At 40.8% G+C, this 17638-nt stretch overlaps 1 protein-coding gene across 3 annotated transcripts in view; it reads right to left on the bottom strand.

The window, feature by feature from the left end:
* LOC138000277 (gamma-secretase-activating protein-like) overlaps positions 1 to 17638 on the bottom strand; it is a 40286-nt gene that overhangs the window by 5147 nt on the left and 17501 nt on the right. For 2 of the 3 annotated variants that reach the window (XM_068846571.1, XM_068846570.1), the window contains exons 24-35: positions 16108 to 16172; positions 15148 to 15208; positions 13900 to 13961; positions 13184 to 13236; positions 12223 to 12290; positions 9583 to 9678; positions 3985 to 4061; positions 3764 to 3858; positions 2915 to 2963; positions 2746 to 2816; positions 2576 to 2637; positions 952 to 1001 (exon numbers count right to left, since the gene is read on the bottom strand). In XM_068846571.1, coding sequence (XP_068702672.1) covers positions 952 to 1001; positions 2576 to 2637; positions 2746 to 2816; positions 2915 to 2963; positions 3764 to 3858; positions 3985 to 4061; positions 9583 to 9678; positions 12223 to 12290; positions 13184 to 13236; positions 13900 to 13961; positions 15148 to 15208; positions 16108 to 16172 — 809 coding nt within the window. Of the gene's footprint in view, positions 1 to 951; positions 1002 to 2575; positions 2638 to 2745; positions 2817 to 2914; positions 2964 to 3763; positions 3859 to 3984; positions 4062 to 9582; positions 9679 to 12222; positions 12291 to 13183; positions 13237 to 13899; positions 13962 to 15147; positions 15209 to 16107; positions 16173 to 17638 lie in introns of those variants that run through there. The other variant, XR_011123097.1, reaches the window with a different exon arrangement.

Consider the following 17638-nt stretch of genomic DNA (forward strand, 5'->3'; position numbering starts at 1 on the left):
AAATGATCAGCACGCCACGATGAAAAATTTTGTGGAGCGGATTCAGAGCTACCTTAACTCTTCAATTATTTAAGGTGGCTCTGAATCCGCTCAACAGAATTTTTTTTAACTTTGCAGAACGTTTCATTTTGGTATGCTGATTACATTTCAGGAATAAAAAATGGGGGTCCCCGACATCGTTTTTGAGATATGAGCAGCTAAAGCCAAAATATGGGGTGTTTTCACAGGGCTTTCCTGTTACCACGGTAACTTTTTACGTCACAAAAATGATCGAATCTTTTTCAGCAATATTTGGTGTTTGAGATGGTACCATAACATTGCTGTTAAGTGATAAAGCGTTGTAGTGTCAATCCTTCTAATAAGAACGTTTTATTCAAGCAAATTTGAATAATCGTGACCACGTTGTCCTAAAAGAGAAAGGAAATTCTCAAACTCATTAATAATTCATAAGCCAAAAACAAAAGAAATAACTACCGTGAAGGAAGTTTGGATATGTGGTCTTAATCAGCATACAATTTCGCCAACTTTGATCCAAAATATCTCTTAAAATACTTATTCCTTTGAGAAGCAATATCAAACACTCGAAAGAGTGTTTCATCAGATATCCAACCACCTCGAAATCGGTTAAAAAAACTCGCTTCTCCGTGTTTGGATATCCGATGAAACACTCCTTCTCGTGTTTGATATATTACGTCAAATAATTGAGATAACTTGGCCAATAAAAGCTACAACGCAATTAAAAGTGGCGGCCGTATACACGCATATGGCTTTGTTTGCACCCAAAAATGTGGTTGCCATGATGACGTGACGTCACACTTAAGAACTCTATTTGGTGGTCCGAGGAAACGACCTAACTCCAAAGAGAGATATCGAAGTTATAAACACCGGTCTGGAGCACCAACCGGAAGCCATTCACACTTCGCGACAAGAAATGTTTGGATCCTTACTGACCTTGCTTTGAATGGGTGTTCCCAGTGAAGAAAAGCTTCTTTGGCCGCAACCTGAAAATAATTAACAAATAGATACAATGTTATCGTGCGTCTGTTCAGTAATAGATCAAAGATCTCTTACTGAACAGAGATGTACGGCAACATGGAATCTATTTGGTTTGTACAATAGACCAATTTCGATATATCAAAATTCAGTCCTAAACAAAAGACATCATCTCGAGGCTTTAGGGAATAAATATAATGATTTGTATGAGTTTATTTCCCAGAGCCTCGAAATGATGCCTTTTCGTTTGGACTGAATTTTAATATATCGAAATTGGTCGATAGAGAATTAAAAGCTCGTTTGATGACGTCAGCTATGTGCCTGTCCTCTACTGGATCATAGGTGAGAACCACAAAAAATGCGTGCATTAGTGAACTTATTATATAACGAATAGTAACAGTGAAATACTCAGGGGAGAGGGGGAGGGCACTGGGGTTCTGCCTCCCATTTGTCACGAATGTGTACAGGTGTTTGTTGGTTCTCGACTCTGTCTGCTCTGAAAGGTATTCCCTAAAATCAAAACAAACATTTAAATTCATTTGATATGAATTGCAGTCTATAAATTGAGCAGATCTGCTCCACTACAAAATAAAATCGTTACTGAACTATTTACTAGGATAGACATTATATTAAAAAGCAAAATCCCCTGAAACGTTTTCGACACCAGGTCATCATCAGGGTAAAAAAGAACCATCCGCTAACTGGATATTTTATATCCTTAGGTAATTCCCGATTGCGAAATTGAAGTTTCGCAACGGGAATGCCCTCCATTTGGGAATTACCAACGGAAGGTGCTCTTTATAATGATGATGACCTAGTGTCAAAAACGCTTGGATTTCCCTTTTTTTGATATAATTTTTAGCCTTGTAAATAGTTCACTTTTAAACCTATATGTAATTCACTTGATCTCTACTCCTCGGGTTGTAAGACAGGTGATACCTATGAGCTAAAGCACTAATTTATTAAAATCTGACACACTTTTGACCGATCAACAGCAGAAATCCCTTGACCCCTTTCCCTTATGTGAGCCCGGAGTCGAAGTCATGTGTAGGTTAAGTTTGTTGGTTCTCTACTTCGGTCTAAAATGCTCCGTATTTAGTGACAGACCTAAATGGTAAATGTAAAAGTAAATGTAAATGTACTCTGCTCCGATATATTTTCTCCGGGTACTCCGGTTGTCCCCTCTACTAAAAAACCAACATTTCACATGATCTGCTTTGATTTCCTTCCATTTACCACCTCCCCTATAATAGTAGAGTGCTTATGCTTGGCTAGATGAGCTTGAGACTATAATAAGGTAATTACAATGCTCTTTTAATTTCCCCCCTAACACATAGACTGCCAGCAGTCCCTTTTAAGTTTAAGCTTTAGTCACGCAAGCGAGCCGAAGGGAGAATGGGGAGACGCGCTCTCTCCCCATTCTCCCCTCGGCTCTTCGACTCGCTTGCGTGAATAAACGGGCTGCTCGACTGACTTAAAAGGGACTGTTAGCAGTCTACTGAAGACCACAGTTAACACAGTTGAAGTTCTTAGTATGAAAAGACAACAGCACGAACAGCCATGCACCAATACAGAAACTCACGTGTTTCAAACGACAAATAATTTGAAAAACAAAATCTTGTTCCTCTCTTTCTCCATCAAATTCTGCAAAAAAACCCCGCAATTCTAAGTTTGGTTCTGCAGTAGTTTTAACACAGAAAAACAGCAACAAAAATGAGGAAGAAGTATAAAACAAGCAACAACAAATCTCACCTTCGACAAGACGAGATATAAACCCCTTCTTCAGTTGCAACACTCCGTTGTCCACGTATTGTAAAAACATCCTTCAACATCAGCAAAAACGAAAAATAAGGGAATATTACGAATAAGGAGGATTGTAAAGCCCTTTCCACGCAAGAAAAACTCGCTCCCGAGGGTTTACCTTCTGTCCAAGCAACGAAATCCCAGACAAGTCATACAAGAACGGAAACCTGTGACGAGGAAAATGAATAACGCTCACTGCAAATTGTTGACTTGCCGTCGAACTTCTCACACACAACTGAGAAGCAAGCACGCCGACCACGCAGCCTGACCTTTATTCACACAACCAAAACGTAATAACTAAATCATACTCGTAACTGATCTTATTGAAAAAATCATAAAATGAACACTATTTTACAAACTGACTGGAATGTGATAAACATCCCAAAAAACCCTACAAAGAAGCTGGACTGAAAAAACAAGCACGTGACCTGAGGAACCCCCACATACTGGACCCCATTCTCCCAGTTGTATGAGTAAAATATTTTCTGCTTTATTCGTTCCTCAGCCAGTGGAAAACCTCACTTATTCTACAACTGACTAACTTAGTGACTGAGTGGCAGTGCGAGTGAGTGAGTGGATGTCTCACTGACTCACTTGTTAATTTAGCTTTATCAACACATTTGACTACAGAAAAATTAAACTCGCCACGGATCCAGCACCATTGTTTTTCACCCTTTTGACTAACCGAATGACTCACTCATTCACTCACTGACTTACTGACTCACAGACAGACAGACAAACTGACCGATTAACTCCCTGACTGACAACCGGATTGAGGGAAGAAAGGAAGGAAGGACTGACTGACTGGATGACTGGATGACTGGATTGGATGACTGACTGATGACTCACTGACTGACTGACTGAATGATTGTATGAATGAATGGCCGAATGATTGTTGGACAGACAGAAAGACAGACTGACTGAGTGACCGCCCGTCTTGAACACTGGAAACCACCTATAAACCTACCAGGAGGCAAAGGAAACCGGAGTTCAGACACCGCTGTACAGAATCTTTCGACCAGTTGAAAGAAAACCACTTCGCGCAACGTGCCTCGCAAGGACCTAAAAATCCAACAACGAGAGGAAACAAAAAGGAGCTTATAATTAAAAGATAACGGCACTAAGTAGTTGAGAGGATACATTGAATAGAAAAAGGAACTATTTTACCAAATGATATTCGAAGCTTACAGTGGTAAAGTGAACGGGTTATTGGCAAATTCCAATGCTTGATTGAACAAACGGATCAACTGCTCGGATTGGCGTGCCTGACAAGAGAAAGAAACCTGTGCTTTAATATCAGTTCGAGTATTTCGCTTTGAAGTGTTGTTTTGAGAATACTATCAGAGGACCTCTGTATCTGTATTAACTGTCTGTCAGTTAACATGGGGTAAGCTGAAAACTCCACTTTTCGAGTGCTTTGTACTTGTGAAACTTAAACCAACCACAAAAGCAATCATGATTTTTAACGCAACACACGAGCTGCAAATTGATGTTCTTTGACTAAATATAAATTAAAAATTGAAGCGCAGCCAGGATTAGGCATATTAAAATACAATAAAAAACGTTCTCTGGCTAAAAATTTTGAAAAAGAATATAAGCTTTCGGCTGTCGATCTACAGCCTTCCACGGATAAAACGTTGAATGTAAATTAGTGAAATATATACAGAAAAGGCGAGATAAAAATGATAAAAAGAACAGAGTAAAGGTATGAAAAATGGTGGCTATTGTTTAAAAAGAATTTTATACTGATTAGGAATCGGCTTAAAGTTATTGTCAGCATGCTTGGTAGAAGAGGTGTGCCAGGCCTCTAGAGTTTTCCTAACACGAAAAGAGCCTTTGTCGATAACTCGAGAATGATTGAAATCAATGCGATGACCGAAAGACCACGCATGTTTCGCAATGTTTGACCCATTAGCACATGTTTTTACATTCCTAACGTGTTCTTTCTTGCGGGTTTCAAAGCAACGGCCAGTTTCACCTATATAACACCAATCACAATCGGCACAGGGTATTTTATAAACCACGTTGGGTTGGTGTTCAATAGCTGGTCTGAATTTAGGAGAAAGGAATTCTTGTTGTAAAGTCTTGAGGGGCTTATTTACAACTCGGATATCGTGTCTTCGAAGAATTCTTGTTAGAGGTTGCGTAACACCATTGATAAAAGGAAGGACAGCAAAACCGTTAGGGTTCTCTTGAGGCGCAAACCATTTAAAAAACATGCCAACCAATTCTTCAGGTGAAGGGATGGCATGTGTGGGTGGTTTGGGAAATTTCTGCTTTAAGATATTGGAAATAACAAAGGAGGGATAGTTGTTGGCTCGTAGAGCATCAAAGACGTGATTGATTTCGGTATTTTTCCCTTGCGGTGTACTTGGGAGTTTAATTGCGCGGTGTAGGAGGGTCTCAGCTGTGCTGATCTTGTGGCGTTTGTCGTGGTGAGAAGAAAAGTCTAAATATCTGTCCGTGTGAGTTGCTTTGCGGTAAACATCAATAGTGATCGTGTTATCCTTGCGAGAAACCAAAGTATCCAAGAAGGCGATCTGTTGGTCAGATTCCTCTTCAATAGTGAATGAGATGTGTGGATCGATGGAATTAAGTGTAGTATGAAAAGAGTTAACAGCATCTCTTTTGATGATGCAGAAGCTATCATCCACGTAGTGTTTCCATACTTTAGGTTGTACTTCAGACGTGTTAAGGGCCATTTCTTCGATCGCTTCCATGCACAAGTTCGCCACCACAGGGCTGACGGGGCTACCCATCGCGCAACCATGGATCTGTTTGTATATCTTATCATCATAAATAAAGTAATTGTTAGATAAGATAAATTTCAACAGAGAAATGATTTCATTACTGTCTAAGCTCGTGCGTGAAGGAAGTGAGTTGTCCTTAAGTAGTTTGTTGCTTATGTAATCACAGGCTTTGTCTACAGGAATAGCTGTAAATAGTGATACCACGTCGAAGGATAGCATAACTTCGTCATCCTGGATGTCAACGTTAGAGATTTCTTCAGCAAACTTGGCAGAGTTACGAACAGAGAAACCATTACTGTTTTGTAAAGTTGACAAGATGTCGGTAAGAAACTTGGAAGTATTGTAGAGAGCTGAGCCAATGGATGAAACAATGGGTCTAACAGGGTTTCCTTGTTTGTGGTGTTTGATTGATCCACGAATGGCTGGTGGTATGGCATCAGTGGAGTGGAGTTTGCGGTAAGTGGAATCACTGATCTTATAATGATTCTTCAGGACGAGAAGCCTTTTGTTGAGTTCACGTTCAATCCTCTTGAAGGGGGATTTGAGGACTAGTTCATAGGTGTTACGATCACTAAGTAGAGAGTCCATTTTACTGTCGTAATCACTTTTCATACTACACTTAATTCCATCGATCCACACATCTCATTCACTATTGAAGAGGAATCTGACCAACAGATCGCCTTCTTGGATACTTTGGTTTCTCGCAAGGATAACACGATCACTATTGATGTTTACCGCAAAGCAACTCACACGGGCAGATATTTAGACTTTTCTTCTCACCACGACAAACGCCACAAGATCAGCACAGCTGAGACCCTCCTACACCGCGCAATTAAACTCCCAAGTACACCGCAAGGGGAAAATACCGAAATCAATCACGTCTTTGATGCTCTACGAGCCAACAACTATCCCTCTTTTGTTATTTCCAATATCTTAAAGCAGAAATTTTCCAAACCACCCACACATGCCATCCCTTCACCTGAAGAATTGGTTGGCATGTTTTTTTAAATGGTTTGCGCCTCAAGAGAACCCTAACGGTTTTGCTGTCCTTCCTTTTATCAATGGTGTTACGCAACCTCTAACAAGAATTCTTCGAAGACACGATATCCGAGTTGTAAATAAGCCCCTCAAGACTTTACAACAAGAATTCCTTTCTCCTAAATTCAGACCAGCTATTGAACACCAACCCAACGTGGTTTATAAAATACCCTGTGCCGATTGTGATTGGCGTTATATAGGTGAAACTGGCCGTTGCTTTGAAACCCGCAAGAAAGAACACGTTAGGAATGTAAAAACATGTGCTAATGGGTCAAACATTGCGAAACATGCGTGGTCTTTCGGTCATCGCATTGATTTCAATCATTCTCGAGTTATCGACAAAGGCTCTTTTCGTGTTAGGAAAACTCTAGAGGCCTGGCACACCTCTTCTACCAAGCATGCTGACAATAACTTTAAGCCGATTCCTAATCAGTATAAAATTCTTTTTAAACAATAGCCACCATTTTTCATACCTTAACTCTGTTCTTTTTATCATTTTTATCTCGCCTTTTCTGTATATATTTCACTAATTTACATTCAACGTTTTATCCGTGGAAGGCTGTAGATCGACAGCCGAAAGCTTATATTCTTATATTCTTAGCCAGAGAACGTTTTTTATTGTATTTTAATATAAATATAAATTGCAAGCTTTCTATTTGCGACCGAGCGTGTCGTTCGCGCGTGACACTCGACCTCGCGAGTGGTACTTTGATGGATTCTAAAAATATGACATTTGTCCCCTCCCTATAAACGTAAAACCCCAACCAACATCAATAGAAAAAAAATCCTCTAAATTAGCAACAGAGTTTTAGCGCACTTTCAATACAAGCGCTAGTCATGAGGTGGGTGCCACCGGTATTTTGAATTTGCTAACCTTAAGGATTGGGAATTTTCTTAATTCAGCACGCGAGCACTCCATGTTATTAGAGCCGGTTAGAAGTGGAGTTCACCTCTGCAGAAAAGATGCCAGCAGAGAATCTAACCGTTTCACCTTAATATATAGTACCTGGCTGTGTTTGCTTTTTAGCATATTATTGAAATTACACTTCCACATGACATGTGTAAGAGCCTCGCGCCATTAGCTGAGCGTTACCAAGTGTGGAAATGATGTACAGCACTATCAAGGAGACACAATTGCACGAAGTGCGAGACCGCGCGGAGAGGTTCGCTGTTAGTTTTGCATGCTCTGAAATAAAGCAGCAACTAGAGATGTCTTTTATCTTGTAAAGCTCAGCATAATACACTTAAGTGCTCCTTACCTCAACTATTGTTTAGTGTTGCATTAACGCTCTGCGCTTATAACAAACGTGTTTTGTCTTCTGGATAAAAGTCACCTTCAATTTGCCAAGTTAACAAAACTATCGGTCATTTGATAAATGACCGCGCCAGTTAGAGGCATGGGTCTACTCGTGATTTTACGTCACTAACTGCTTCGCAAAATGATTCTTACTTGCTAGGTTTGGTTTGGCGCAGTGGTAAGATCTCTGCATTCCAACCCTAAGGTCCCGGGTTCCATTCCCGGTTCTGCCGAGAGTGGAATATTTGGCGACCTTCTTTCCCGCTGAAGTTCACTCAGCTTTCCATCCTTCCGAGGTCGGTAAAATGAGTACCAGCATGCATGGACTGCTTAGAAGCGGCTGCAATTTGCGCCTGTATATGCTTCCAGTCCGCTGGGGGTAAATTGATCATTGTAAAGCGTCTTTGAGACGTTTGTGATAAAGGCGCTATATAAATGCACCACTTTACTTTTTTATGGTTAGGCGGAAAAAACGACTCTCAGTTTTGCAAGCTTTTACGTAAACTAAGTCTGCGGCGGGAAAAAGTGGAATTTTAAATAAAAAGAGGGAATGAAGACAATTTCTAGTGAAAAAAAGTCCCAACAAAGATGATTGGAATTCATTTATGTGAACAACACTGTGAAACAAGCTAGCTAGAAACCCATAACCTCTCACATTTGGACTTGTCCCATCAGTTACCTGTATTACGGAAACTTGCGAACCGTCCTTAAATTACCTCAAGCAAAACTGAACTATTCTCCCTTGAGCTTCCCCTCGGCAGCACTTCTACCATTTAGGTAAACTAGTCTAAATTTAGAATGCGGATCCCGCCAAATAGCTGTTATTACAGTTGGGCCCACGTTTCAGCGGTGTTCTTTTCAGAGCGAGCGGAAGCGACGCTTTCGAGTCAATATTCTATCAGATACGGCGATAATCACTGTTTATTAACAATTCTTTTGATATTATAATTCTGCCAACCACAGAACAAAAGGACCTTTGTTTTCGACAGTTGGCACATTAACGACGATAGGTGACGAAACGGTGAGTATTGCTACAGAGAAGAGTACGAGATTTAGAATTTAGGTTTTTCCAAGAACTGAGAGACTACAGCTGCCTTCGATAGTTTCGTAGATTTAGTACCTTGCCGGAATACTTCCCACAATAAAATTGGGCCAGAAAAACCTTAAGCTACTCAAAAAAAAAAAGCGAAGGAAACAGTCAAGAATCAAGAAATCACACAGTCCTTCGATAACAAATTCTTGTTTTGACCGGTTTTCGTGCCTTCTAAGAGGTGGGCTCAACTGTAAAAACAGCTATTATTGCCAATCAGATTGGGCCTGATGACAACAACATCTTTGACTGCTCTGCAACCAAGTAGCCGCGCAAAGGATTACGTAATGCAAAATCATGGATCGTGCAAGGAACACAATACCACCACGGTTTTTTTTATTTGGCAAAATCTCTTCTGAAAAATAGATAATATCGAAAATTGATGGGCCGCATTCCATCGCAGACAAGGACTTCTGGGTTATTTACTGGGTCCATTAAGGGCCACGCACCAGGCAAATTGAGCGGCTGTGCACACTCTTTAGCTATGACGGCTGTTCTCAACTTTTCTCCTTATTTTATTACATCAAAAGCATTAAAAATGCCCAGCTGCCAAACACTGATGACCTCCTGAGCAAATTAAAAGTTAAAAGCCTATTAAACCGATAACAAACCTGGCATTTCACGTATTCAATGGCGATATTATGAATTTTGACTTTGGCTTCTCTTGGGAGGTGGTTTTGTAAATGAGAGGCAAGGCGATTAATAATCTGAAAAAAAAAAAAAATTATAATCCAGTTACTGCGTATACCTGACCCGATCTGAGCAGCTATGTTATGCTCCTCAATCCCATCCTCTGTAATTCGGCCTGGGCGAATTATTACCGCAATAAAACAAACAAGAACATAAGAAGATAATTTGATTTTTTTTTTCACCATTAGGCGAGTATTGGGGTTAAAGAACACGCAAAGTTCAATTTCACGCCAGTAGCCTATGCCAATATAGGTGCGTACAACTTCATTGTATTCGTGGAAAGGCGTTTTCACAGACCGAGTTATTTTTAGATTGATTCTCCTGCGCAACCATACCATTTCAGCTAATCACAAGTCTTGCATGAGAAATTATTACCCATAGGATTGAGGATACATGGTCACTCGTGCAAGCGAAATGTTAGTAGGGAGTTTAAGAAACGACGACGGCTAAGGCAACGACAACGCTCAAAAGCAGTAATATTATTGGTTAAAAGAACCAAAATATCGTGCTGCACGTGCGGCACGTATTGTTGAACATTTCCCTCCCGTGCACTCGTCAAAACTACTACATGAAATGACTAAATTTAAGGTTTTGACGACAACGTGGACAAACTACAGTGAATCTTTCAGTCTCACTCTTTCCTTCAAATCCGTCCATACCAATCCAGTTATAGGACACTTCACCCATATTGCATAACATAATCAAGATTGAATAATCATGAAATACTTAGAATAGCTCAACGTTATATTATGAAATGACGTTTTCGTCGCCCAAGCCGTCGTGGTTTCTTAAACTCCCTATTGAGAAGTTGTCTAAAAGTAGCTTGATTTGTGAAAACGCCGTTAAATAGACCAAGTATTGAAGTTGTAGCTTCCTGGTTATGGGTTCCCGTTCAAATCTAGTTATCGCCAACAGTTGTTCTAGGGCGTGATATTGGCTTGATTTCCCGCGCAGTTTTTGTTCTCCTATCATGCTATAGTTTGGCCTGCAGTGAGTTTTCATCTGCCCCAAAAACGTAGCATTATGATCAAGTTCATTCACAGTCCACACGCCCGTGTTACACGACGAAACCTTTCTCTACAACGCTGTTGCACTTAAATCGTCTCGGCAGCGCTAAATATCCCCTTGACCTTGAAACAAATTTGCGCCCGGGCTGGCAACATCAACAGATTACCCTGAATGAAACCACTTATAAATGAGTCAGTAATGCTCTGATCCCTCTCAAGCCAGGCACAATAATCAGGCAAATTAATGAAGACCTCAGCTTAAACAGATTACTTTTCTTTTTCAGACGTGAAGCTCACTTGATTAAATGAAGGAATTAAGGCACCCTGGTTATGACATAAGTAGTACAGTTGAGAGATCCAAATCGTGTTACTTTTCCAGAGCGTGTGCCACATTAACCCACTTGACCCCACTTGCAGTGTCTTGCTCGACGCACGCTAGCCTGCCAAGCGATCTGAAAGGAGCTAGGAACTCCTCTCCCCTCTCCCCACTGAGCTCGTTTCGGTTTTTTCCTTCACTTTTCTTGCCTCCCCTCCCCTCCCAAACCTACAATGCTGCGCTATCTGGATCGCTTCCTTACAGTTATTACAACCATTGGTTGGAGTTTAAGCCCCAAAAATCTAAGACCGTAACAAGATAAAACTCTTAAAGACATTCACTCACGGATTTTAACTCCTCGTATGATGGATTTTTCCCTCAAATTTTCACCTTCTGGTTAACACGCATGTGATGGAATGCAAAATCGGGTTAAGTCATTCAGCGCATACTCCGCATTGTTGCATTGCGTTTGGATCAGGCTGGACACTTAACTTGTGATCTCTCATCATAGTAAGTACGTAACTAACTGCATCTGTAAGTCATGCGTCGTAGCGTGAAAACACTCCGACAATCCACATGCAAGGAGAAGCAGATATATCCAGGAATGTAGATAATAAGATGCACGCCGATTTCAATGAGCCGGCACAAGAAATGTCCATTAGCTCTTCTCGCCAAAGAGGCCATTTCCGAGTTCATGTCTGCTTTCTCTTCGAAGGGACTCTAAGTGCGAAGTTGTTGTGATGGTAATTAGTTTCTACTCTAGATATGAATAAAAACTCATTTTCATAAGAACGACTTCGCACTTAGACTCGCTTCGAAGAGTAGACGGGGGCAGACATGAATTCAGCAATGGCCTATCAAGATCCTTGTGTCTCGGAATACAGACAATTAACGTCCCAAAGTGTTTCCTTGAGTTCTGCTACTCAAGTAACGACAAACAGCTGGATTTGCCCTAACCAAAAAGTAAAGCTAACGCTAACACCTATCTTGTATTTTGAACTGAATACGTAGCAACCGCCTAGACATAACGGGGCACTTCGTCTTGGATATCAAAATCGGGTGTGCATTTAATTTATCTACTTACTATACATTACTGGACATAAAAAAGAAGAGGAATCTCGCAGTTTTTCGTCGCACCAAAATACTCAAATCCCAGTTAAAAGTGGCAAAATAAGCGCGACGATAAAAACAAGGAAGACCTCAAAGCTTGCGTCCTTAGAACGAAACCCTTAGCTCACCGCATTTTCTTTCTTGGCTTCGTGCACTGATTTCTTCTCCGCTGGTGAATCCACGGAGCCCCTGCTTTCTAAATAAGAAAATCACAAACTAATCGACGCTTTTTTCTCTCACGAAGTTCTTTTTCTAATAGCAATTGAGAAATCCACACGCGAGGAGAAGTAAAAAATAGGCCATGGGTCCCCAAGCAGTCACCCTCCTATGACCAGAAAGCTCAGTTTGAACACAGATGAAACCACAAGATACAAACAGAAAGGAACCCTAATATTTCCATGTAATCTGTAGGTTTTCAACATTGCACTGATTTACGAACAAAAGACCCAAGACGGGAACTGAGACTTTCTCTACCTTAAACAAACATTATCGGATTACCGTGAGAGGAAGTAGTGAGTTCAACCTCAGTCGGAACAACAACCAAGGTCTTTGAAAAACTGAGAAAATAGAGCTGCTTCTGTATGACAGTTACAAATGGCTTTGCTATCTAATATTCTTAGATAAGGACTTTATAGATACAAGTCCCCGCCTAAAAAGACTTGTTCAAGATCTCTGACACAAACTGTTCGCACAGAGCAGGGCATTGATGCACCGGAGATTTTGAAATGTGGCCTCAAGCCGGTTGAGAATGCTTCGTTGGGAGTTCTGCTTTATTCTACCTCGTACCTCTGCGCAACACCAGTGCAAATAAAGTCTGACCTCTCCCGGAGGTCATTGCAAAGGCAGTACTGGCTCCTTTGTTATTTATCGCCTTGCGTGTTGCTTCTGCTGGAGATCTGACCCGCGACCTCCCAAACGGTCATAAGCTAGAGGCTAATTAAACGTACAGAGAAAAAAATCCGACAGGGTATACCTTGTTGAGGAAGAATAATACGTAAATCACTGATAATTGTCGAAAGTGTTTCCGAAAAATCCAGGAAAGCTCGCTGGCATAAAGGCAAACCACTGCAAAGAGAGAAAGTTACTTACTACCGCTCGCCTGTGAGGTAACGGACTCCGAACTGCCGTGATGAGATAATCGCCTGCAAAACAAGAATCACGTGGTCAGTGTTTTCTACACGGTGCTTTGCAAGGACAAGCATAAGGAGAGGAAGTAAAGGAAAGGAAGTTCGTTTAAGTGTCTAGTCTTCTAGCGCTGGTTCACTAATTGCGGACATTGTAAAGTGAAATCAACAAATCAACGCAATCAAATCAGCTGTTGGCTTTTGAGAAGAGGGGAAACTGGAGAACTCGGGGTGCAGAGTAGAGAACCAACAAACTCAACCCACATATATGACGCCGAGTCTGGGAAACGAACGAGTCTGGGAAACGAACCCGAGCCACATTTGCGGAAGGCGAGTGTTCTCACCACTGCACCATCCCTGTACTTGTTCATTTGTACTATTTGTTAGGACAAAAGACTCAACCTATAAGACGACAAGTTATGGCGTCTCAGAATGTTGGTTGTTGTAAGTGATCACCATCCTTGCAAGTTGAGTACTATCATTGCTGGTAATTTACGATTGTGGAGATTTGATAGCGGGAGTTTCCGGCATCAGCAAATCCTCAACGGTAACGAACATCCACTCCATACGTTTGCCGCCCTGCCGTGTAATTCTAAACTCGAAACACCCAATCCACGAGGGAAACACCAGACCGCAAGTACGAAAGTGTCGCTCTTTGCTGGACAGTAACAATGACAGTACCTGGTGACAGAAAGTCTTCTGTACAGCGACCGCACAAGACTTGACTCTGGGGCTGCGTCCATCTGAAACATTAACATTATTGACACTTCTAAGGAACGGTTGTTAATACCGTGACGGTGAGTATGACGAAAGAGAGCAGCAAGAAAGGAACACGAACTTAAAATCGACAGACTTTTCTCAGGCTTAGCTTTTGTGTGTTCGTAAACTAATATAGTCCCTTAAATGATTAACCATGCAAATAAGCGTCCGCATTTGGTTCGAAGGAATGCTCCTTTATACCCTGATAAAGAGCACATGAAATCAAGCGGGTTTGCATATTCAAATAAAGGTCTTTGGAAAGCACTGGGAACAGGCCAAAGCCGTATTACTTCAGGAGGGGAGGGGAAGCATGGAAATGAGGCTATTCTGCATCTAAAAAGATACCCAAGAATCCGCCTCGATCCCATGCTTGTTTCAGTCCAACCGAGACGGGAATGCAGAATTCTGAATGAATGCAAGTTTCCCCGGGAAACTTGCCAATACTGGGAACCACCAGTGACCCTCTTGCTTTTTCTCTGCGTACTTCTTACAAGCTGCGCATGCTCAAAAACGAACACACATCTCTTTCATAGATAGTCTCTTCATTTCCAAATTTCCAAATTCTATACGGGCTTAATATGGGCTCTCAAAAGATGACCAGATCCCAGTTCTCTCGACAGCTCAATTGGTAAAGCACTACGCCGGTATCTCAGAGGTGATGGGTTCAAATCCCGTTCAATTCTGCATTTTTCTGGCTTTCCATTCGTTGCTCGTTAAGTGACGTTCATAATTCCGATGATCGGAAACCTTAACCCAACTACTAATCGGACGGTCGTCGGTCCCGTTCGGAACACTCGAATTTGTTTTCCTATCATCTTCGTGTCACCATGGAAAAACTTCAAACTTTTATGAAATTCATAAATCCCCGCCTCATCCTCCACTATCTCTATTACTATCAGTTTACTGATGCCATGAGACCGTCATGTTCACTTAAGGCAAAGTGCACCAAAATGAGCCACCATCACGAATTCTTGGCGAACAACGCCAACACACACACTGTTCTTAATTTGCCTCATTAAAAATGCAGTTCGTAAAATTGAGTAAGAAGATAGAACTAAATTACGCGAAAATTACTCAAATATAATAACCAAAGGAAGAAAGATAAATCCTTGACACAAACAAATCAGTGAATAAATTATGTATAAATTATCTGCTGAATATTACGCTTACTTCCTCGTCGCTATCATTGTCGTAGTCAAAGATATCGACACCTGGAGTTTGAAGTTTGAACCTGAAGCAAATCAAATTGAGGAACTCAAAGCGTTACAATCTCGTAATTTATGCAGTATTCTCTAACTTGTCCAAGTTCGTAACGTTTTGTGCAAGTCTTATAAATTGTTCTACTTTTTAAGGAGTTTTCTCGTTACTTGAATTCCTATCATTTAATCAGGAATCTGAAGCTAAATACGCAAAATGAGATATTTCAAAATAATAAAAAAAGGCAACACAATTTTGAAATAAATTAAATTATTCAAGCATTGAGTTAAATTATTAAACTATTCAAGACTGAATTGAGAAATTATGAAATTAATAAAGCATTGAATTAAATTACATAATTAAAGTCGGCAATAAGATCTAAATTCGAAGAAACTGTGCTGCGCAATAATGCGGATGAATATAAAAAAAGAAGTTCAAACTTGCGTCCAAGAAGTTTAAATGAGAACCAAATCACTGATGAAGAGGGAGTACCCTCGAAACATTTCGTTCTCATTTAAACCAGAAACCCAAAAGGGCTGAAACGTGTAACGGCCCCTTGTGTGCTGGGAACAAGCTTCTGAATATTCAATTTGCTAAGTACCATATTTGGAACAACAAGAGAGAAACATTCAACCAATCAGTTCGCAAGAACACCGTGACGCCATACCACCAATGTTCTCGCGCGAAATTAACTGGAGCGAGGGGTTTCCAAATATGGTACTTAGCACTGAATATTCGGAAGCTGTGAACACGCGTTACACGTTTCAACCCTTATGGGTTTCTTTTTAAACTTCATGGACGCAAATTTGAACCTCATTTTATATTCAATAAGATCTAAATAATGCATTGAGGAGATGATTCGTTTTCAAACCTAATAATGAGCTATAAAGTTTCCTTGATTTTATAAGTTAATTAAGACCATGTCGTACAAACCGTGGAGGAAGTTTTTTCGTATTATGCAACAGAGCAGTCCAGAAGTCTACCTGTTTCATTTTTCCCTGAAGAAAATAAAATAAATGACAGCGGTTCACTATGTGCAGGTACGATGTGAGTAACAAATTACACTTTTAGCTCTTTTTCAAAGCTAGCCTAAGTGAAAAGTCTTTCTCGTTAGAACAAGTTTAAATTAAGGCCCCGTAAACATGCGTGACGGGTTAATCCTCGGGAATCCAATTCACTTCATCCAAAACATGTCACGGTAAACGAATTTCCAGCACTCAGCTTAATTTCCTTTAATAACAAAGGCTCTCACTCCAATAACTTGATTCTAAAGTCGGAAACACAGCGATAAATAGTCTTCTGTGCATCAGCACTACAGACAAACGGGATAACAAAGGGAAACTAACAAACAAGCTAAAGTTTAAAGTTTCGTGACCGATCGCCACATATCTTATCTTGGGTGCTTTCCATGATGCCTGGCCATCAGGTCGGAGACCAGTGAAACTAACTAAGGAAAAATGGAACGACATTTTTCATCAAAAGTCAATTTCTAATCGGACCAAAGCGTTCCATTTACGTTTCGACCGGAGTTTCGGTTACATTACAATGAAATGGGACTGGAAACGAGAATTTTTGTAAATGGCACGGCACGTTTCGGTCGGAACGGACCGACCGGTCAAAGAGGACCTCCTCCAGAGGTCTGGTACTAGAACGAATCCGGATACGTGTAGACTCAATACATTACGTGTTAATGCTAAAACGGAAGGCAATGTTGGTTAAAGAGTGAGAACGACTGCCTTCCAGCAATGTAGAGTGGGTTGAATTTTTTGGCCCCCAAGGATATATGTTAACACTCACTGCTTCAATAAATTCATATGGTTAAGCACCGGAGGAACGTTCGCATTTTTGTGAACACGATTGGGGCATTCTTAGAGGAGAATTCCAGTGCTCCAAAAAGAAATCGAATCTGTGACCTTCCGATCTCCTTCACTAGACTCGAGGGAACTTGGATCAGACTCAGGGGAGAATTGTCTCGTTATCAATACGAAACGTGAAGAACACTGTAATCTGCTTCAGAGGTTTTGCTCGGAGAAATCAAGTTTTACACTCTCACTGGACATCAACATTTAGGCCTCGGCCACATGAATACGGAAATTTTTGTATTCGTAATTTTTTTTTTCGGATTCAAAAATGTCGGCCGCATCTACACATAGCGTGTTCCAATCAGTTTCGAATCGTTTCACTGTCCACACGTATCCGGATACTCTCTAGCGCCCGGTGTTTTTGACAAAGATCTTGCTTGTTGAGCATGCGCAAAATCTTATGTTGGCGCCATTTTCTCTGTTTTGTTAACACGTTGCTCGTGCACGTGAGAGTCTTTCAAGGTACAAGGTCGATACACCATGTTGATTTATCTCACGCGGGAAGACTGTGTTACGTCAGCGTATTCGAAAATTTGTCCACACGTATCCGAATTCGCAGCGTATTAAAAAACCTCCACTGTGGGGACCATATTCGAAAATTT

The sequence above is a fragment of the Montipora foliosa genome, chromosome 4, assembly GCF_036669935.1.
Source record: "Montipora foliosa isolate CH-2021 chromosome 4, ASM3666993v2, whole genome shotgun sequence".
Classification (NCBI taxonomy): Eukaryota; Metazoa; Cnidaria; class Anthozoa; order Scleractinia; family Acroporidae; genus Montipora; species Montipora foliosa.